The sequence below is a fragment of the Mus caroli genome, chromosome 8 (genome assembly GCF_900094665.2).
Source record: "Mus caroli chromosome 8, CAROLI_EIJ_v1.1, whole genome shotgun sequence".
Classification (NCBI taxonomy): domain Eukaryota; kingdom Metazoa; phylum Chordata; class Mammalia; order Rodentia; family Muridae; genus Mus; species Mus caroli.
The window spans coordinates 75,900,832-75,923,484 of record NC_034577.1 but is presented as its reverse complement, the minus strand read 5'-3'; the positions used below and the strand labels follow the sequence as shown (position 1 = coordinate 75,923,484).

The window sequence follows — 22,653 nt, the reverse complement described above, 5'->3', positions numbered from 1 at the left end:
ATTAACATACCAAAGTAGACATGACTTTGAGGTTCTCCCAGCATCCCTCAGTCCCTACCTATTACAAGGTATGGCTGGCTTTCTGTAAACTTTGGCTTACCCTAAACTTTTTCAGCCCAAAGGCTGGGCTGCCCTTCCCCCAGCTGCCTTTCCCTATATAATCCAGCCATTTTGGTAACCCTGTCTTTTGGGCTACCTTTTACCCTCTTGGCCAGTTTCTTGGCCCAGGCTTGGCAGCTCCTCTCCCTTCCCCCTCCTCCCCCATCTCCTCACATAGGGTCATGTTTACTCTGGACTCTCCCAGATGTCCCTTCTCTGGCCTATGCTCTCCTTTTACCTACAATAAACCTCTTCTTTCTTCATACCTAGAGGCAGTCATGTATCTCTTTTTATTTTTTTTTTCATCCAAGTTTCTTGCAGTACGTGTGTGTGTGTGTGTGTGTGTGTGTGTGAGAGAGAGAGAGAGAGAGAGAGAGAGAGAGAGAGAGAGAGAGAGAGAGAATGTGGGTTTTGTACCAGTTTTTAAACAGGGAACACAACTAGGCAGTGGTACCTCATTTTTCTCCAGGCTGTACTCTTCCATCATCTTGTCTCCCTGCTCCTGAAAGGTGATGATGATCAAGGCCACGAAGATATTGACAAAGAAGAAGGGAAACACTACAAAGTACACCACGTAGAAGATGGACATCTCCATGCGGTACCCGGGGCTGGGGCCCTGGTTCTCAAAAGTAGCATCCACTGAGTGCTTGAGGACCCTGTGAAGTGTGGGAAGGAGACAGGAGCGATAGAGAGGATGGGGAGGGCAGAGGCACAGGAGCCGGGGGGAACAAGAGATGGAGAAGAAATAAACTCAGTCAGTGACTCTGACAAGCATGGGGTTGACCGTGTGCCTGAGAATGCTCAACTTTTCACATCTTTTCCCAATAGCCTTTGGGGAGGTCATTTCTGGCTCCACTTTGCACAGAAGGAAACTGACATTCAGCCGTTTGGAGAGACTCAGAAAGAAGTGTTCATGTTGGTATCTAAAGCTAGGTTTGTGGTGACAGATGAGGTAGGGCTTTTTGGAAGCAGGCACCAGTCCATGTGGGGTATTTAATCAGACATGGTATAGATGGGAAGAAGCTTCAGGAGCAGTGTGCACGAAGTGTGGTCAGAGCAGCTCTGTATGGGCTCAGAATGCACACTGCTCAAACGTTCTCTTGGTGAAGCTCAGTGCCTTGAACATGTGAGGCCCTGGGTTCCCAGTGCTACAGAATAAAAGTTTTGTGTCTGGTGAATGCAGTGTTCATGGCTGCCTTTTGCTCTGTAAATAGCCTCTAATCAAAGAAACAGTTTGGTGTTTAAGCAGTGCCTTGGTATAGCAGATGTGATAAATGTGTTTGTTCATCATGGAGAGCATGTACCTTGTTTGGACAAATCATTTGTGTGGCTCTGAGTTTCTTTTTATATTCAATTATGTGAATATTTTCAGTTATGGTGCATCTGAGAGCAGGTTACCACAGAGGCCAGTAAAGGAGGTTGAATCTGCTGAAGCTGGAGCTACAGGTGGCTGTGAGTGACCAGACTTGGGTACTGGGAACTGTTTAGGTCTTCTCTTAGAACAGCAAGTAAGTGAGCGAGCCCCGACATTTACATTCATTTATTTCTGTGTGCATGCCTGCTGTGTGTGTGTGTGTGTGTGTGTGTGTGTGTGTGGGTCAGAGGACAACTTTTGAGAGTTGGTTCTTTCCTTCTGTGTGTGCCTCTTTGCCTGCTGAGCTCGCTATCTCACTGACTTTGCCTTAATTTTGAAAATAGAGGTCTCTCACTGAACCTGAGCTGGACAGCCCTGGAGCTCCTGGAATCTCCCTGTTTCTGCCCAGTAGTGTTGGGGTTAGAGAAGTATGCCTCATGTCTGGTTGCTATGTGGGTGTTAGAATTCAAACTCAGGTATGTTAGGAACTGACCCATCCCTCCAGCCCCAAGACTATTTTTAAAATTTTATTTAATTAAAAAAAGATTTATTTATTTATTTATTTATTATATGTAAGTACACTGTAGCTGTCTTCAGACACTCCAGAAGAGGGTGTCAGATCTTGTTAGGATGGTTGTGAGCCACCATGTGGTTGCTGGGATGTGAACTCAGGACCTTTGGAAGAGCCGTCAGTGCTCTTAACCGCTAAGCCATCTCTCCAGTCCCTATTTATTTAATTAAAAAAAAAGATTTATTTATTTTATGTATATGAGTACATTGTTGCTGTCTTCAGACACACCAGAAGAGGACATCAAGTCCCATTACAGATGGTTGTGAGCCACCATGTGGCTGGTGGGAATTGAACTCAGGACCTCCGGAAGAACAGTCAATGCTCTTCACTGCTGAGCCATCTCTCTAGCCCTTTAACCTTATTTTATTTTAAATTATGTGTATGTGCGAGTATATGCACACACGTGCAGTTCCCTCAGAGTTTAGAGGCTCGGATCCCTAGGAGTCCGTGCAGGTGTTTGCAAGCCTGACCTGAGGGTGGGAAAGCCAACCGGTGTCTTCTGAGTATGCATAGTCCTGTCAGAGCCACCCTTCAGACCCGTTTTGTTTTGAGTCTCACTGTTCAGCCCTGGATGGCCTGGAGCTTGTTGTGGCCTCAAGCTCACAGAGACACCCCCCCTGCCTCTGCCTCTGGGGATTCTGGGGTTAAAGGCGTGGTCACCACATCCAGAAAGGCCGCCGCTTGCTTGCTTTCAAGTCTTTGTTCACATTTGTGCTGCTGGGGGTGGGGTGGGGGGACCTGAGCTTCCCAACAGCTAGGCTGTAGGTCAGCTTAAGAGTGCCACCCATGCCCCACGGGGCCACCTCTAAACTGTGAGAGCACATCATGGTTACAACCTTGGGCACAGGCCACGCTTTGACACCCCTGTTCTCCCCCATTCCCGCTCCCCTGCTCCCTGGGTCCCTGACCCTTGCTACTCACTGTGGCCAGCCCTCTCCCGTGGACACTGTGAAAAGCGTGAGCAGAGCCCAGAGCACGTTGTCGTAGTGGAACTCGTACTTCTTCCACTCGCGGTCTCGGGCCTTCACTTCGTTCTTCTCGTACAGGAGGTACTTGCCTCTGTCACAGAGAGCTGGTTAGTCAGCAGGGCGCCACCCTCCCTAAGGCCATGTGTGCTGCCTGGAGGTGGGCGCACGGCAGGGTCTCTGTGGGATCCGAGACCCTGGCTTGAGTGTGGGTATGGGGACACAGACAGGACGGAGAGGCAAACATGGGGACACCCTATTTCAGGGTCCTTACACCTCCTTTCAGAACAGGAAATAGTGAGTTCAAATACCACCCAAGACTCTAGGATCCTTTTGGTATGGCAGGGTCTCCTTAAGTAGCCCAGGCTGATGGAGAAGCTCTGGCCTCCTGAAGTAGCCCAGGCTGATGGAGAAACTCTGGCTCTTCCTGCCTCAGTGTCCCAAGCAGTAGGTGACAGGCCTGTGCCACTGTGTCCAGGGAGCATCTGAACAGGGCAGCTTGGATACAACCCAAGGAGGGACTATGGTTCTGTGGTCAGTACCCCCTTGATGAAGCCACTGGGAGATTAGAACGGCTTAACCAGGTATGAAGGGGCACACCCAGATTCTCAAACTTTCTCATTTGCTCTTCTTTTATGACACAGGGCTTCTCTGGGAGGCAGGCTGGGCTGGGGCTCCCCATTTTAACATCTTAAGCCTTCTGGCCTCACATCACCCAGTCTTAGATGTCTCCCTTGTTACTGTTTTCCATGCCGGGGAGGGGAGTGGGCCTGTGCCTTGCTGCCGTGCACACCGCGCACACCCACTCGCTGGCACAGCTTTTTATTTCATTTTACCTTTTTTTGTTTTGTGACAAGTGCTCACTCCTTAACCCAGCTTGGTCTCAAAACTCAGGGTGATCCTCCTGCCTCAGCCTTCTGAGTGCTGAGGTTCCTAGGTATACCCCACCTGACTCTAAAAATCCAAGCTGACCCGGAGTTACCGCTCTGCCTCAGTGTGTGACTGTGGGCCCTGGATCCCACCTCCCCTGTCGCGTGTCCCACCCACCGACAGTCTCTCTCGAACTCCTTGGACTCGTCCGTGCAGTGGAAGAACTTGCCCTTGAAGAGCTGCACGGCCACCACAGCGAAGATGAACATGAACAGCATGTACACAATGAGGATGTTGAAGACGTTCTTGAGCGAGTTCACTACGCAGTCAAACACGGCCTGCGGCAGGAGGAGGGGTGTGAGGCGGGGAGGGCGTGGTGGTGGAGTTGGGTGAGCTGAAAACATTGGTATGGAACCCAGTGCTCCTGGTACTCTAGGCAAGAGTTCTGCCAACTGAGACACATCCCAGCCCTCTGCTTTTTTAGAATAGCCCTGTTGGCCTAGAACTAGGCTCCGCCTTTCTCCGCCCTGACCTATCAAAAGGAATCCTGACCTGGGGCAGGTTCTGCCAGGCAATCCCCTTTGCTGCCACCTTCTGGACAAGCACAGCAACTACACCCACATATAATAAAGTCTATGAGGCAGCCAGCATCTCTTTCAACGTAGTATTGAGACGGGGTCCCCAAAGGACCCAGGCTGACCTGACCTGGGGTTGTCTTTCCCCAGCCCCTGAGTGCTGGGTCCCAGGGGCACACCACTGTTTCTCAATGTTGTGTACGGAGCACTGTACAACTTTTTTTGTCTGTGGGTGGCCAGCTCCAGGACCCTCTCTCCAGACCCCAGTCTCACCTTCAGCTTCGGCAGCCGCTTGATGGTTTTTAGAGGCCGTAGCACCCGGAGGACTCGGAGAGACTTAATGGTGTTAATGTCCTTTCCTTTGCTATTGCCACTGTTGGGGGATGTTAGGGTCGGGGAAGGGGAGAGACAAAGCATAGGTCAGCCTGGGAAGGAGGGGCCCACAACCCCACATGGTCCCCCTTGGCTGGACCCAGGTCTGGGCTGATGGATGGTCTAGTTTTGCCCTGGAAACCTGATCACTTTGAGGGATCCTGTTCTCATAGTTTGTTGAAGACCCTGCCTCTGCACTGAGGATTTTTGTTTTTAATTAGTTCTTTTGAGACAATGTCTTACAATCTTCCTATGAAGGTATGGCTGGCTCTTCCTTCATCTTCCTCTTCAGTTCTGGGATTGAAGGTGTGCAGCACTGTGTGCAACTGTCTGCACCAATGCTTCCACTGCTCTTTGTAGCAAATCAAAAGCCCGGGAGGTTGGCGAACTGTGAGATGAGACCCACCCTCCTTCTGAAAGCTTCAGAATGCTCCCCAATCCCATGTTCCCTAGGCTGAAGGACAGAAGTAAGCAGGGGCCAGTCCTTTCAAATACCAACATGATCTCAGGCACGGCTGCTGCTCCAGTCTCCAAGGTCCCTACCTACCTTGGTGGTAAAAAGTAGGACCTGTGGACTTAACCATGAAGACTCAAAGACACAGAGCTCTTAGCTACCTAGGCCATCAAGAGCTTGAAGATAATGGCTCCCACCCCCACCCAGGGCCCAAACACAAATCCCAGAGTCATGTTTGTCTGCTGGCTTCATGCTCAAGCCCCGGAGGGTGCTGTCTCAAGTGCCCCCCCGTTCACTGGGACCTTTTTACTCAGACTTCGCACATCTACTTTATCTTTTCGAACAAACTGGTCACCACTCCTTCCTTCTACTGAGGATCCTTCCTGAATCTCAGCTCAAGAGCAAGGCAGACCTTTGCTTGGCTGAGGTCACCTTCAACCTAGCCTATCCCACTGAGGGCTGCACCACCAACAATCCCTGTTTTTTTAATTTTATTATTAGTGTGTGTTTGCTTTTTTATTGATTTTTTTCTCCTCTTTTTGCTTTTGGAGACAGTCTGGCCTGGCTGGCTAACCCTGAAACACACTATGTAGACCAGGTTAGCCTTGCATCCAGAGATCTTTTGCTTTTTCTTCTCCCGAGTGCAGGGTTAAAAGGTGCACACCACCATGCCCACTCAAAAATCTCTTTTGTGTCTTTCTCTGTGTAGCTCTGGCTATCTTGGAGAACACTCTATAGATCAGGCTGGTCTCAGAGATCTGCCTGCCTCTGCCTCCTTAGTACTGGGTTAAAGGTGTGCACCACCATTGCCGGGCTAGCTAGAAAACCTTTATTAATTTTGTGAGCATGTGTGTGTCACAGCATGCATGTCAGAGGACAACATTTGGGAATCTGTTTGGTTTCACCACATGGATCCCTGGAGTTGAACTCAGGTTGTCAGGCTTGGTAGCAAGAGCCTTCGCCAACTTAGCCATCTCTCCTTAAGACAATGTTTCACCATGTAGTCCATGTTGGCTTTGAGGTCCTCTGACCTCATGCTCCTGAGTGCTGGAATGGTGGGTGTGCCCACTGTCTGGCTTTGCACAGCACTGCAACATCCACTTAGCTGCTCTCCTCCCTTTCTTGGTGCCTCCCTAGAAAGTTATGGGCTCTGTCAGCTTGGTACTATTCCAGAGAGATCAGATGTCAGGCCTAGACAGAAACCCCTCAGAGGCCCAACTTGTGATGAATTCTTTGGTGTGTTCTCTTTAATTTTGGCTCTTGTCCCAGCTACTGAATCATAGCTGGTGTGAGGTCTCAGGACATGCAAATGGACCAAGGCTGCAGTCCAAGGGACAAATGTGTCCCTATTGGTTACTGCCCAATCCAGATCTTCCCGGCACCAGGGCTTCTGGTGGAGAGCACTATTTCCTGGCATGGTGAAACAAGCTGGCTGGGGCTGTGTGCGGTTGCTGTGCTTCCAGCTGTATTGGTGAGTGTGTTTGTGTGTGTGTTTGTGTGTGTGTGTACTCTCACAGCATGTGCATGTGTCTGTGAAGATGTATGCAGGTACCTGTGCATGTATGTGGAGGCCACAAGTCAACCTGAGGTGGCACTCATCTTATCTGTTGAGGCAGCATCTCACTGGCCTATGGCTTCACCCAGTAAGACAGGCTGACCAGTGGTCCCAAGGACCAGCCTCTCCATCCCCAGTGGTGGAATTCTATGTGTATGCCGCCACATCAGACTTTTTATTTATTTTTTGTTGTTTTTTTGTTTTTTGAGACAGGATTTCTCTGTGTAGCCCTGGCTGTCCTGGAACTCACTCTGTAGACCAGGCTGGCCTGGAACTCAGAGATTCGCCTGCCTCTGCCTCCCGAGTGCTGGGATTAAAGGCGTGCGCCATCACGACCGGTTTACATCAGACTTTAAATGGGCTCTAGAGACTGAACTCAGGTCCTTACGTTCATATGTCAATTTATCAACTAAGGAGTCTTTTTTGTTTGGAGAAAGGGTCTCTTTGTGTAGCATGGCTGGGTCTAGAACTATGTGCACCAGGCTGACCTCAAACTGAGAAATCCACTTGCCTCTGCCTCCTGGGTTCTGGCTGGGATTAAAGATGTGCGCCACAACACCCAGCTCTGATGTTTCTGCTTATATCCTTTGTTTACTGATCATTAGACCAGTTTTTCTTATTTCTAAGTGCTTGTTATATATTAAGGAAGAACACCAACTTCTATTTACATCTATATCTCTTTACTGTTTTGGAGGCAGGGACACAGTGTGTAAATCACTGAGTTGTGGATCAGAAAGATCTGCTAGGCAGATGCTTGCTCCTCAGAGTGATGGCTGCCTTCTCTCCAGAAAGCCTGCTTTCCACACCTCAGCTGCTCTGGTGACCCTCTCCCCAGCCCCTTGGCCCTGTTGATATCACATGTGAGGAGGAATATTCCCTGGCCCTTTTGTTCTAGGTAAGCGCTGGTGGGTCACAGTGGCAGGTGAAGCTGTGATCTCTTGTGGCTCCTCCACCCTTGGGAGGCAGGCTCTGGTCATGGTTAGCAACAGGACACCAGCAAGAACAAAGGCCACAGAAAAAGGAGGCCAGAACCAACATGGCTGCAAATGGGGCATGGAAGACGAGACACAGAGAGAGAGAGAGAGAGAGAGAGAGAGAGAGAGAGAGAGAGAGAGAGAGAGAGGCACTTTACCGTGTACTGCTCCTGGTGAGGTGGCGTCGGAAGGAGAGACAAATCGTGAGTGGCCTCAGAGAGAACACAGGACACACACAGACACACATAGGCCGGGCTCTGGGACCCCGAGGGGACCATGGGAGCCAGCCCCTTCTCAATCTCTGTATGGGCAGGACATGGCACTGAGAGCAGCTCACAAAGGCAAATACCAAGGAGCCCTGGGGCTGCCTATTACCCTGGGTGAACTAGCCACTCAGTCACTGCCAAGAGCAGGATTGCTTCCTGCAGCCATCCTGCCATGGGGGCCCAGCTTGCTGTGGGAGAGCTTTGTGGGGAAAAGGACAGAGGTTTGAATGCTGCCCTGACTGCCAACAAGCCTCATCTGGAAAATGGGCTTGACTTCAAGATGCTTCATGTTGGTATTGGTAGCCTCCACCTAGTGACTCATATCAAGATGTAGCTTCAGGCTGGCCTGAAAAACTGATCTTTCTGCCTTAAACTTCTGAGTAGCTGGGATACAGGTGTGTGTGTGTGTGTGTGTGTGTGTGTGTGTGTGTGTGTGTGTCTGGTGGGTGACGCTTTCTTGCACTAGAGTTGTTGATGATGGAATCCAGGATCTTACAGATGCTAGGTCAACACTCTGCTATAGAATCATGCTCAGCCCCTCACTGGGGGGTTCTATGCAGGGGCTCTAACCCTGAGCCACGCCCCTAGCTCCTCTCTGGGGGATTCTATGCAGGGGCTTTAACCCTGAGCCATGCCTCCAGACTTCATTTACTTTCTATTTTGAGATAGGGTTTTGTTAAATTTCCTGGCAGTTCCTGACCTTGTGATCCTGTCTCAGCCTCGCAAGGAGCTGTGATTCCAGGCATTATGTCCGTCATGCTTAGCCACTTCCTTCTTTCAACTGAACGGCCTAATGTCTACAGATATCTCTGCAGAGCTCAGGGCTCTCAGACCTGGAAGTCTACAGGTACTTCCCCATGGGGGTTAGAGATGCTTCCAGTGTCACTGGTGTCTGCAGCATCTTTTTGGGAATCCAGAGTTCCTGAACACCAGGGTAGCACTGTCACTGAGCTCTGTCCCTAGCTGGACTTTGCCTAACCTGCTGCTGAGTCATGAGTCACTGCATTTACCTGCAGGAGGATGGCACCATTGGGCCCATTTTCCAGATGAGACATCGGACGCCCAGACAGGGAGAGTGACTTCCCCAAGGGCACACAGTCAGAAATTGGCAGACTGGGAATCAAACCTACGTGCATGCATTTTGAGGTTGGGTCTTCCTTCCTTTGGGGCAGAGCTGTTTTGAGGGTGTTGCTGGAGGGTCTCTTCGTTGGTTGTTGGGAGTGTGGTCTGAGGGTGCAGGAGCGGCTTGACCAAGGTACACTCTGCCAGCTTTGCAGGGCTGAAGGACCTGCCCTGGGAGGAGTGGGGAAGGGTGCCGCCGCCAGATAGACTCTTGGCAGTGAGTGTGAGATCGTGATCTAGCAGTTGCTGTGAGGTGTCAGCTGGCTGCCCCAAAGCATGGGCACTAGGCATGATGTCCCTCATGGTGACAGACTGTGAGATGGCTTGTTAATGATGGCGCATGGGAGATGGAGCACGGTGAGTGGATGGAGCGCACGTGTATGCACACCCACACAGATCACACATACAGATGTGGGTGACGAGGAGGAGGGCGGGATCATCCCTGGGAGAGCACAGGCAGGCAGGGCCCTTGCCTCAATCCCTCTGATCCAAGAAGGGGGCAGCCTCGCTCCCTCTCCTTCCTGCTTCTTGGCCTCTCAGACTTTCCAGGGAAGAAAGCACCCAGTAGGACAGGTCAAAATTTCATTCTCCATATGCTCTGCCTCAGCCTCAGTTTCTCATCTGTGGAATGGGGATCACTACCCTGGATGATGCGCTCAAGGTACTTCCTCTCATTCGGGCCATCACACTTGCTGCATGGGAAACCAGGGAACACAGAGGTTTCCAGACTCAGGGAGCTTCCTCTTCTTTCCTTCCTTTTCTGAGACAAGTGTTCCATACCCGAGGCTGGCTTTAGAAGCAACAATGCTCCTGCTTCGACCTCTCAAGGGGCAGGACTACAAACACTTGCTACCATACCCAGCTGGAGGTACCTTGCACTGTTGCTGGGGTTTCCCACCTTGTCTATGAGCAGAGAGGCTCATGGGACAGACAACGGAGAGAGAAACAGCAAGCTGACGCTCTACCATGACATCAACAAGGAGACACCAAGCAAAGACTTCACAAGTTGAGACGCCCCATGTACAAGAGATCAGAAGCCTGCTGCTAGGGATTATGGGGCAAGGGAGGGAGGGTTCTGAAACTCCTCTTGGGAAGCAAGTAGCAACTGGCATCCATTTTGCTATTGGGTATGCAGGAGTGGCTTAACCAAGGTGCTGGCCAGCTTGAGCTGAGTTGCAAGTCCAGTCTTTGGCGAGAAGTCGCAGGACCAAGGAGATTCTTGGTAGTGAGGTGGGGGCATGGTAGGGGTCAGTGTATCTCCTCTCCCATCCCATTGAAATATCCACAATGGCAAGCTCTTCTAAGATTCCTAGAGAATCCTTGGCTCATGCTTCCAATGCTGGTTTCTGTTAGAACTGCCAGCCTGCACAGGCATATGGATGTCCCCATCTGACCTTCTTCTGTATAGGAGTTGGGGGAAAGAGCTAAACACAGGGATTCTAGGAGCACAGGGTAGCATAATGTCTGTATAGAATTCATGAGAACATTAAAAACTTGACTCTAGAGCTCAGATCTCATGTAAATGCCCCTGGCTTTAACCCCAGGACCAGAAAAAGGAAAAAAAAGTGAAGAGAAGAGAATACAGGTTGACTGGGGTGGTTGTGGTGGGGAGACAGAGAGAGAGAGAGTCAGAGAGACAGAGACAGAGAGACGGAAGAGTAGAGAAGAGGGCAAGAGGGCCGGGAGTCTGGTCAAATCAGGCTTCCAGGCTATGGAAACACCATGACCTCCATAACCAGAGCTCGCTGTGTCCCAGGGAGCAGCCCGGTGGGGCCTACCGCAGCCCTTCGCCTGGGAATGGGCAACAGTCCAGGCCCTCTGTGATGGAGCATGTACTTACTGGCAAGTGAGAGAGCTGACCGAGAGGCCATACCTGCTGGGAAGTCAGCAGTAAGACAACCCAAAGAATCCCCCAGGCTTCTGTGCTGGATGAGGTGGGTCAAGGTCCCCGGAAGACCTTCCTTTCTGGGAATGACCCATGGGACAGGCACAACCTATGTTCCCAAGATGGACTTCTGGACTAGGAGCAAGCTAGGCCTGTCCCTGATGTTGATGTCCGCTGTCAGAGACTGCACTGTGGCGCGTGCTGACAGGGATCTTGGGATCCCTCTCTGACGAGACCTAAACTGGGCTCCATCTCAGGGTGAGCCCAACATTGGGCGCCATCTTGGAATAGCTGCCTAGAAACTTGGATGGCAGAGATCATGTGCCTTTGAGAATGGCCACCGAAACACTACATACCATGCTAGGTGGATGCAATGTCCTCTGGAGTGGACATTCTGAACTTACGTGCCATCTTGGAATGATGGCCAGATTTCAGTTAACATCTTGGAATGGCTTTTTACCCCTTGAGCGTGATTGAAATGGCTCCCTGGAACTCAGCTGCCATCTTAGGATGGCTGCTTGCTGCCCGAGAACCATCTTGAAATGGCTCTCAAGAATCTGGACTCCATTTTGGGATGCCTGCTTAGACTTAAGGAGTCATTTTGGAATAGCTATCTAGAACCTAGGTGCCATCTTGGAATGGCCACTAAACCCTAGATATCATCTTGGAATGATATCAAGAATTCATGGGTCATCTTAGAGTGGCCGTTCCGCTTTCTAGCACCACTGTGAAGTGAGCGCTGTCTTGGAATATAACTCAGAACTTGGGTGCCATCTTGAAATGTTTGCCATTTTTGAATGGTTACTCAGAAATTGGGAGCCATATTTAAAACTGCCACCTATAGCCAGGGTGCCATTGTGGAGTGGTGCCAAGGTACATGACCTTGCTGTGGGCAGAGGATCCTAGGAGCCTTGGGAGGGGAGAGCCATAGAAGGAGATCACTAGCTGTACGTCGAGGAGCCCTGAGGCACAGGTGGGATGGGACTCTCATGCACACTTGATTTCTGATTGTCTTTTTAGGGGCACCCCAAAGAGACAACATGGGGAGGGAGATGAGATGTCCCCAGAAGCAAGAGTACAGAAAGCAGCACAGCAAGAGGCCACCGCCTTGCTGTGGGAGGAGTGGAAGGCGCTCTGCTCCCTTCCTTCCGTCCTTCCTTAATGGTGATGACATGCACAAAGCCAGCTGCAGCTCCACTGGGACAGAACCCCCCGCTGGCCCACAGCTCTCCTTCCCATCTCTGAACCCCAGAATAAGACCCACATCTGGCAGTAGGACTCAGACCAGAGCTGGGGAGGGGGCTTGCATGGAGACTTACGTGAAGGCAAAGGCCACCAGGGCCCCACTGACCACTATGAAGTCCAGAATGTTCCATAGGTCACGGAAATAGGCCCCCTGATGCAAGACGAGGCCCAGGTCGATCATCTGAGGTGAGAGGAAAGCGTGCTCAGGGCCCTCAGCCTCCCCTAGGACAGCACCCAGCTGGGACAGGAGGGGTGGGCAGGAGGGGTGGGCAGGAGGGGTGGGCAGGAGCTCATATCCAGGAAGATAGGCCTCTGAGGAAAAGGAGCCTGACTTGACAGGCTGAAGCCTGTCTTTGAACCCAACAGTAGGTCATGTATCAGCAATGTTGCAAGAATCTGTCCATCTCTTAATTCCTCCTTGGTGACCTGTGGTTCCTGCCCTCACCATGGCTGACTTGGTTCCTGACAGTCCCCTCATCTGTCAGCAGACAGCTTTGAGACTGTACTCGAGAGCACTCAAGCAGAGTCTCTTCTGCCTAGAGCCCTCCTCCATGACTCTCCTCTTCTTGGTGTGTACACCAAAGTCCTCCCAGTCACTGCCAAGTCTTAGTTCCCTGATTTCACCCCCTCCTCTCTCCCTCCACACCCGCCTGTCGAATGCCCCTCATCCCGAGGAAGGCCTGTGGAAGCCCCCCACTTCTGTTCTTACCTTGATCACCATCTCAAAGGTAAACACGCCTGTAAAAACATAGTCAAAATATCGCAGCACCTGCAGGAATAAAAGGCAAGAGACCCAATCATAGGCTTGACCAGGAATGGACTCCTGGGAAACCGACCAGTAGCCTACTGGGATTGAGGTCCACCCTGAAAACCTCTCAGAAGTAGAGCTTTCACCCAGTGGGCTGGACAAACCAATCACTGCTCAGGAGCCACGCCCAGGCAGGATCAAAGATGGGCAGCCCCACCCCCACCCCCGCCCTCCATGGTCACTAAGACTCTTCTTCATGTACTCCAAGCCCCTTGTGGACTAAGAGGGCCTTGGAGAGTCCACCCCACCTTGGGGGTGACTGTCCTTGGGGTGATGGGGTTGAATGGCCAGTGTCCTTGCCCTAGTCTCCCGTTTCCAGGAGCATCTTCTAAAGTCTGGGGCCACCTGGTCGTCTTGCTCTTTCCCTCTGAGGGTACCACTCGGTCTGGGAAGATCGACCCTCCCTTCCTCACCCAACTGTCCTGTCCAGAGCTGAGGATTAGTTGTTTCTGCATGGATTCGCCATGGCTTTTGTCCCTGCCTGTAGCTTCTGGAGTCACCCGGGACACACACGCGTGTGTGTGTGTGGGGGGGGGCGGGGGGGGAGCGCTAGGTTCAAGGCTGGTGATTTCTCAACATGACCTGCAGAGGGTGGTATGATCACCTAAATCATACAGTTTCCACATACAGTCCTGCATAGATAAAGAGGGCTTAATCCTCCCTTAGGATAAGAAATCTGCCGGGCCATGCACTCCAAACCTCCAAGTCGGCTTTGGAGGTGTGTGCATGACCGTTTGAGTCACGCCCTGAAGCATCCGCCTCACTACTTCCCAGCCTCATGGATGCTCGCGGTTCTACTTGCTCATTTCCTAGAGCTCATCTGATTCCCGCTCTCCTCCTTTACGGCATAGGTCAAATATTTCTCTAGTGATGCCTTCCTTGTCGCTCGTCAAAACGTTACCTAGAAGCTGGGCATTTGGCTCCAGATGTAGGGATCCTGCCTAGACTTCCCCAGGGAGGGGCTGTGGGTGTGGCTCAGGGGTTGGGCTCCTGCCTAGAAATTCCCAATGAGGGGCTGGGGGCGTGGCTCAGAGTGCCGTACGTCTTTGGAATCTGTTGTTTCAGTTCTGAAGCAAAACCAAGACTCACATTGTTGCGGGGTGCGTTGGGCTGCACCGGGTCCTCGGCGGCCAGAGCGATGCTGCTCATGGCAATGACCATGAGGATGCACATCTCGAAGTAGCGCAGGTTCAGGATGTAATGGCACAGCCGGCGAAGGCTGAGGGCAGAGACGGGGGTACTCAGATCGCAGTTCATGGGTCCTTCCTGTCCTCTCACCACTGAGGGTTCCACCGGGATGTTCAATTCCACTGCCCCACCCTAGCCATCTGTCAGCGACTCGCAATGGGGCACTGGCTGAAAGACTTCAGCCACCTGAGACACTTATATTACCCTTGGAAGAGTTTCTGCTCTCCTGGAAAACTTTGCTTCCCGAGTCAGGCGGAATCACTACTACTAATGATTCTACAGGACATGGAAAGACTTCACTTAGGTGTATTCTTTTAATTACATTTATTTATTGGTGTGTGTTAGGTGGGGATTGGGCCAAAGCTCGCCTGTGCGGCTCAGAGGATAGCTGTGGGTGTTGATTCTGTGGGTCCTGGGGACTGAACTCAGGTTGGGATTCTCAGCAACAAGTGCTTCAAGGCCAGGGGTTCATGTGTAAAGTATTCTAGGGTCTAAAAAGAGGAGTCAAGTGTGGTGGCTCCTATCTGTAATCCAAGCATGCTCGAAGCTCTGGCAGCGGAATCACGAAGAGCTCAAGACAGTCTAGACTGTGCAATGAGTTTAAGGCCGGTGTGGTCAGTGTGGCCAGAGTAAGATCTGTTCTGAAATCAAATCATACATACAGAACACATACAGAACAAAACACACACAGGACAAATCACCCCCCCCCCCCCATAGACATACTAACAAATCAAACACACCCAAAACAAAACACACATGCAAACACAACATCAACAACATCACAACATGTAGGAAGAATCTCTTGTAAGCAACACCTATCAATAAAAAAAGCCTACAGCCAATGAACTGAAGCAGGAAACAGTAGGTGGGACACTGGCAGGAGGAGAGAGGATTCTGGGAAACAGGGAGATTCTGGGAAAAAGGGGTTGCTGAGGGAGCCACTAAGGAGACCCGAAGGAAGATGTGGGTGAGGACAGAAGGAGAGGTAACCAAGTATGTGGAAGACACAGTCTGAATGTGTCACATAAGTTAGGAGCCAGTTGGGGAATGAGCCAACGCTCATGGCTAAGACATTTATTAATAAATAATTCGCCAGGTGTGGTGGCACACGCCTTTAATCCCAGCACTTGGGAGGCCGAGGCAGGCGAATTTCTGAGTTCAAGGCCAGCCTGGTCTACAGAATGAGTTCCAGGACAGCCAGGGCTACGCAGAGAAACCCTGTCTCGCACCCCCCCCCCCAAATTTGTCTCTGTGTTGTCATTCAAGGAGCAGAGGCTGGGGAAAGGAAAAATTTTATTTTACAACAAGACATATGGAAAACAAAACAAAACCCAGGGGTCAATGAGATGTAAAGGCCCCTGCCCTGCAAACCTGGTGCCCAGCGTTCAGTCACCTGAACCCACATGAACATGGAAGGGGAACGACTCCAGGGTCTTCTGACCGCCACACGGGAGCCAAGGCAAACATACATCATACATACACGCAACAATGAGAAAACCAAACCCAAACCCAAACCCCATCATTACCAACAGAAAAGCATCTGGGGCTGTGGCTTAGTGGGTAGAGTGCTTGCCTGGGGTTCACAAAGCCTGAGTCCATCTCCAGCACCATCCACCCAAACAAAACCCGGACCTGTTACAAGCAGCCCGTTCTGGCTCAAGCTTCACCCGTTCTTATTGTACCTATTCTAAGAGGGTATTCTCAAGTTGTTTTGTTTTTGTTTTTTTAATTATAAAGCACTTTGAACCGTACCTGACATTAGGTGCCACTTAAACATTTCTTTAGTAAAGGATGAAAATTGAACTTCAGAAAAAAGCTGACATGCAGGACCCCAGAGCCTTTTTGGTGGTGCAGTGGTTAGAAACAGAATTATGTTTTCAGCTTCGGAAGGCTGGGGCAGAGGGGATCTATTTCCCACTGTTTGTTCTGCTCCCACACAGGGGGGCTTCACCCCGCCCCCACGCAGGGGAGTTACACCCTACATCCTGTCCCCCAAGCAGGAGCGCTACACCCTGCCCCCACGCGGGGGCACTACACTCCGCCCCACTGCGCTCCCACACATGCGTGGGCGCTAACCCCGCCCCCACGCAGAGGAGTTGGCCCCACTCCAGCTCCCACACTCACGGGTTGGTGGTGGAGAGGATGAACATGGAGCTGTAGGGCGGCATGGGCTTTGGGCCGTCCTCCCCGGGGTCTGCCTCCTCTTCCTCCTTCTTCTCTTCCTCTTTCTTTGGCAGTGGGTCTGGGTTGGCGTTTTTGTTTACTGTTGGGACAAGAACCAATACAAGTTTTCCCACAAAGCTCTAGGTTCCTGGTCATATCTGGAGCTGACACTAAGCACAAGACGTCTGAGAAAGAGCTTCTTGTATGCCAGGCATCACCTGACCTTGGGATGTTGGTGGCCATGATCTCCACCTGACAGAGGAGGGAATCTAGGCACAGAGAAGTGAAGCGACTAGTCTAAGGTCACACAGCTGGGAAACTGCAGAGCTGGTGTTGAACTGGGCAAGCACTCTATAGGGTAACGGAGACCCCGTTCTCTTAGAGTTTTCTGGGACCGGCATGGGGCAGCTGCCCACAGCCCTGGTTCATAGAATAGAAAACTCTATTCCTGGTGCTCTCACAGACGTCTTGTGAACTTGTGAACTTTCTGCCTCCGCCCACCTTAACTGAAGGTTGTCTGTGGTGCTGGAGTGTGTGCTAGGCAAATACTCTACCAGCTGAGCCAGACCCCAGCCCCTCCCATTCTTATTGAGCCACTGGACCAGCTGTGTGGCCTGTCTTGGACAGCAATGGTGGACCTAACCCTTCAAGCTGTCCCCAGACCCCCAGTTCCCATTTGTGGATTCCTCTCTCCACTGTGGCAGTTGGGCTCTGTGGAGGGAAGGCAGGGTGCAGAGAACAGCCAGTGAGCACAGACTACGGAGGAAAAGGTCCAGGCACGCCCTGGTGGGGTTCCTCACCTTGGACCACGGTGTGGTTGAGGGGCGGGCAGGCTGGGGGGATCTCCACCGCCATGTGCTCGGGTTTCCTGGCAGTCTTCGCTGAGTTGGGCTGGGTGCTGCTGGGGTTGGTGACGATAAGGCTGTTCTCGGGAGTCTTGGGGGGGCCGGGGTTGGACGGGTTGCCCGGGTTGTTGGGCGTCCTGCGGCTGGCAGCGTTCTGGGGATTGGTGGCCAAGGCGGGACCAGGGTTGGTGCTGTTCCCGATTTTGGCGGGGCTGGGGGGAAGGCCGCTGTGGCCCAGGCTGTCGTGGGGACTGGCAGGTTCCCCGGTGGCCAGCTTGTTATTCTTCATGTTGTCAAGATCCTCAGCCAGCGGCAGGTCCTGGCGGCCCAGGTCCTGCTGGATTGGCCTGGTGGTGGACAGGTTGGGACCAGACACGGGGACCCCAGAGCCCTGGTTCTCTCTAAAGAGGGTCAAAGTGGAAGAATGTTAGGATTAGTAGGGCGGCAGCGACTTACCCAGGGCCACAGCACAGTGCAGGAACAGTATGTGGCAATACCCAGTTCTACTACCCACAAGGCTCCAAGCTTTACCCACCCTGAAAAGAAAGGAAAAATAACTATTTTCTGATTGTACACTTCACAGAGAGCTGCACTTCTCCAGGCTGCACAAGCAGCTATGAACTCTTGAGATGAAAGGGAACACACTCCATGAACTCTTTGTAGTGCTGGGGAGGACCCAGGGCTCACTTGCTCTGTGGGAGAATTCTAACACTGAGTCACACCCACTCCCCGCACTAAGGATTCTAGCTCACACCCCTGGTACTACTGGGTTTTTTTTTTTTTTTTTGTTGGCCCAACGTGCAGAGCCAATCATAAATTTCCAGTTTATCTCTCTCTCTCTCTCTCTCTTTCTCTCTTTCTCTCTCCATCAGTCATCTATCTAAAAATTATCTATCAATTATCTATCTACCTATCTATCAACCATCTATCTATCCACCAATCATCTATCGATTATTTATCTATCTATCCATCAGTCATCTAAATATCAATCAATAAACCAATCATCAATCAATCTATCATCTATCCATCAACCATCTATCAATTATCTATCCATCAATCATCTATCTATCTATCTATCTATCTATCATCTATCTATCTATCTATCTATCTATCTATCTATCTATCTATCTATCTATCCATCTATCCATCAATCACCTATCATCCATCTATCAATCTATCTATCTTCAATCATCTATCTGTCTATCTAATCTATCATCTATCTATCCATCAATCATCTATATATCTATCAATCATCTATCTACCTGTCTGTTTTTCTGTCTATCATCTATCTATTTAGTTTCTCTGTGTAGTCCTGACTATCCTGGAACTTGCTTTGTACACCAGGCTAGCTTCTAACCCAGAGATCTGCCTGCCTTTGCCTCATAAGCGTTAGGACCAAAGTCCTGCACTGCCACCACCTGGCTTGGTTTTGTTTGTTTGTTTGCTTTTGTTTTTTTGAGACAGAGTCTTACAATATAGCTCTGATTAGCTATAGAACTGTCCTAGAACTCATTATGTAGACCAGGCTAGCCTCAGACTCACAAAGCTCCAACTGCCTCTGCCTTCCAAGTGTTGGGATCAAAGGTATGTGCCACCATACCCAGTTCAAGTTCCAGTTAACTTTAATCCTTAAGCGTCTTCAAGGAAGATTCAAAACTTGGGCCCTGTCCCACCATGCCTAGGAGAGGCGGCTGGCTGTATTAATCTTGACTCAAATAGGGCCCCACTTTCAGCTTCCATGATTTCTCCCTTGGGGTATACTCTGCTGAGACCAGGAGACTATCCTAGACCATCTGGAGGCAATCATAAGAGTAGCCCCTTTCACTGAACACTTTCCGCACCCTGAAGACTTCCTGCATTAACACAGCACCAGATGGATAAAAGGATCAGCTCCATTCAACAGAGCGGGAAACTGAGGCAGAGAGGAGAGGACATTTGTCTTACATGACCCAGCTTGGATGGGACTGATCTGGAGTCTGGTCCTATCTAGAAACCTTTAACTTCAGCATCACTCAGCAAAGGAAACAGGTGGTGAACAATTTGGGGTGCATGGAGTAGAGGTGTTGAGGACTGTGTGAGGGGCCACACAAGCAGAGCAAGGCAGGAAACCCAGAACTGCAGCAACCCTCTCCTTGTACTAGTGGGGAGTGGGTTGCCATGGTGACAGATGCAGCTGGATCTAGGCTGCACACCTGAATGCAAATGGTCAGGAGACAAGTCCTAGGAATGGCTGATGTTTGGTGGCTCACAGGTCTGTACCAGGAGTCAGGGGCATGTGCCTCACTTTGGCCACCTTGGGGTAACATCAGGTTCAGCTGCCCTGCATGGGAAAACCAGAGCCTAGCAACTACTGCACAATGCAGGCATAGTGTTCTGGTGATCCATGTCTCAAAGGGGAAGAGAGAGGGGAGTGTGGAAATGGGACTGGGAATAAAAAGAACATAAATGACACCATCAACATCCCAGACAATGAAACCCATGGGGCAGGGCTGCAGAAACGGCCAGAGCAAAGCCCCAAGGGAAGGGAAAAGAAGGGCAGGCGCTCACAGGAGTGCCCAGCGCTCTGACAAAGAATAAAAACGACCCTTGAAACAGAAGCTTTTCAATAGCACTTTTCTTTGTAGCCCAAGGGGGATCCAAACTCATAGCAATCCTCCTGCCTCAGCTTCCTGGGTGCAGGTTTCTAGGCAAGCACCACTGTATCCAGCTCTAAGGCTTTTGATGTCTTTCAAGGAGAGACTTCAGTATTGTTAATCTGGTCTGTGCACATTGATTGACGGGGAACTCACACAATGCTAAAACACTTGATAAAGTCTTTTGTTGTTTCTGAGATAAGGTCTATGCAGCCCCGGCTGTCCTGGAACTCACTATGTAGACCAGACTGATCCCGAACTCACAGAGATCCACCTGCCTCTGCCTCCTGAGTGCTGGCTGTATACCACCATGCCAGGCCAGTTGACAAATTCTTACTATAATTCATCCTTTCATATTATAGATTCTGTATCTATGGACTGAACTGACTATAGACTAGATAAGGTTTTAACAGTATTCATTTTTATTTTATGTACATCTGTTGGGGCATGTATGTATGTATGTCTGGGTGGCAATGGGTTTCTAGGATCCCTGGACACCATAAGACAGCATCGGATTCCCTGGAACTGGAGTTACAGAAGGTTGTGAGTCAACCATGTGGGTATAGGAAACTGAACCTGGGTCTGCTGTGCAAGCGGGAAGTGCTCAAGTGTTGAGCCCTCTCTCCAGCCCCAGACTGAAAATATTAAACACCAACAACCCACCAACCAGCCAGCCAGCCAGCCAGCCAACCAACCAACCAACCAACCAACTAACTGTGTTTTCCCCAATATACAGACTGTCCCCCTGTGTCTCTTTCCTAACACAGAGTACCTCTCTGGGCAGTGATGGAGTACACTGTTAATCCCAGCACTTGCATTAATCCAGCAGAGCCAGGTGGATTTCTGAGTTTGAGGCCAGCCTGGTCTACAGAGTGACAACAAGGGCTACACAGAGAGACCTTGTCTCAAAACAAAACAACCCCCCAGACAAACAAACAAACAAACAAACAAACAAACAACTCCCAAACCACCACCACCATCAAACCCCAGAATATACCAATGGTCTTACCCAGTACTGGTCCCTGCATACTACAACGGTGCGCTCACAGGAGCAGTAGTGGCATGAATGTTGTGGAGACAGCCAACTGCTTAATGACTGAATGTGAGGGCTGCTCCACAGGAAGGAACTCAGACCTGGCACTGTGAACCTGATGGGTGTGGAGGCCATAGGCCCTAGTGGGGAACCTATTGTTATTAGTTAAATGGCCACTGCTTTCTAAATATTTGTTTAGAAAAACAGTAATAGCTGCCTATAGATGCATTGCATCAGGTGTTCTAAGTCACCTGGAGATGATCTGAAGATCACAGAGGGTAAGTGTGGGTTCCATGAGACACTACAGTGTTTTATAGATGGAGCCCAAACATGTGTCGAATTTGGTATCCCAGAGGGCCTCAGCATGACCACTAAAGACACCCAAGGTGGCTTGAACTTAGGACAGCTACTAATTCCACCCATGCTAACATTTACTGAGTACTTGCTGAGGCTTGGCATCACGCAACACAGTTTATATGTAGTCATCCTTTTAAACCTGTACATTTTAGTTTATTGTTCAACCTTATTTGCAGATGATTCAATAAGGACCAGAGAGGTACAGTGACCTTCTAAAAGTCACACAGACAGGCAATGATAGGCAGGAGTATGCAGAGTCCCTGCACTTCAGGCTCTGCTCATGGTGTGACTGAGAGTCAACATTTAGAGACTTTCAAAAACTCCTCGTGGAGGACTGGGGTGTGGTTCAGCTGATAGAGAACTCGCCTAGTGTGAGCAAAGCCTGCATTCCATCTCAATTCCAAAGAAAACTAGACATGGTTAAGTGCACTCTTGTAATTCCTGCACTTGGGAGGAAGAAGCAGGAGTTCAAGGCTGGCTTTGGCTACACTGTGAGTTCAAGGCCAGCCTGGGTCTTATGAGATTCTATCTCAGAACAACAGAAGCCCACCTCCTGGAGCACTGTTAGGGATGACCATGTGTCCTCATCGTTTGCCTCCTCTATACAGCAGTAGCAGACACAACACAAGGACACTCCTCTTCACACCTCAATTGCTCCTTAGTCCTCTTAGCCCATCACTGACCCTTTGCCCCCTCCCCTCACGGGCTTGCGAGCTGGCTGTCTTCTGATTGACCCCAGGACCTTAGCATATACTGCCCTTGACTGCCACTCCACATTTCTCTAGATGCTTTCCTTGTAGGCCTGGTGCATCTTGGTCATATTTTTTAGTGTTTCTGCTCTGGTTTTAATGTTTGCCTTATCTACACAAACTCAGGGACTGGGAACCGTAATCCCTAAATTTCTGATGATGGTTTTCAGAGTTCTGGGTAGTAGTTGCGGTTAGATAAGACCTCAAGGGCGGGGTGGGGGGCATGGTGGCATTATAAGAGTAAGAAGAGACTGGAGCTGGCATGACAGCCCTGGGTCACCACGGGAGGCCCTCATCATGTCTGATGCAGCAAGAAGCCCTCAGAGTGGCTGTCGTTGTGTTGGTGTGTTTGACTCTGTGGTCTCCAGACAAGTTGGAGAAACTTCCACTTTTTATAAGTAACCTGACCTCAGGTATTTGGTTATAGCAATGGAAACGGATGAAGTCAAATGCTCTGTAGAGCCCCTACTGTCTGCAGGTACTGATTGGATTTCACAGCCTGGGCTAAAATACAGCTGACATGCATGACCAGACCCTTGTATAAGCTCCCATTTGGTTGCGAATCCCACT

General features: G+C 50.5%; 1 protein-coding gene across 6 annotated transcripts in view; it reads right to left on the bottom strand.

The window, feature by feature from the left end:
* The window catches only part of Cacna1a (calcium voltage-gated channel subunit alpha1 A), a 293,753-nt gene that overhangs the window by 53,518 nt on the left and 217,582 nt on the right, over nt 1-22,653 (bottom strand). For 5 of the 6 annotated variants that reach the window (XM_029480502.1, XM_029480505.1, XM_029480504.1 and 2 more), the window contains exons 22-30: nt 17,267-17,712; nt 16,428-16,566; nt 14,205-14,334; nt 13,017-13,076; nt 12,382-12,488; nt 4,708-4,807; nt 4,037-4,197; nt 2,946-3,083; nt 554-755 (exon numbers count right to left, since the gene is read on the bottom strand). In XM_029480502.1, coding sequence (XP_029336362.1) covers nt 554-755; nt 2,946-3,083; nt 4,037-4,197; nt 4,708-4,807; nt 12,382-12,488; nt 13,017-13,076; nt 14,205-14,334; nt 16,428-16,566; nt 17,267-17,712 — 1,483 coding nt within the window. Of the gene's footprint in view, nt 1-553; nt 756-2,945; nt 3,084-4,036; nt 4,198-4,707; nt 4,808-7,947; nt 7,960-12,381; nt 12,489-13,016; nt 13,077-14,204; nt 14,335-16,427; nt 16,567-17,266; nt 17,713-22,653 lie in introns of all 6 variants that reach the window. The other variant, XM_029480507.1, reaches the window with a different exon arrangement.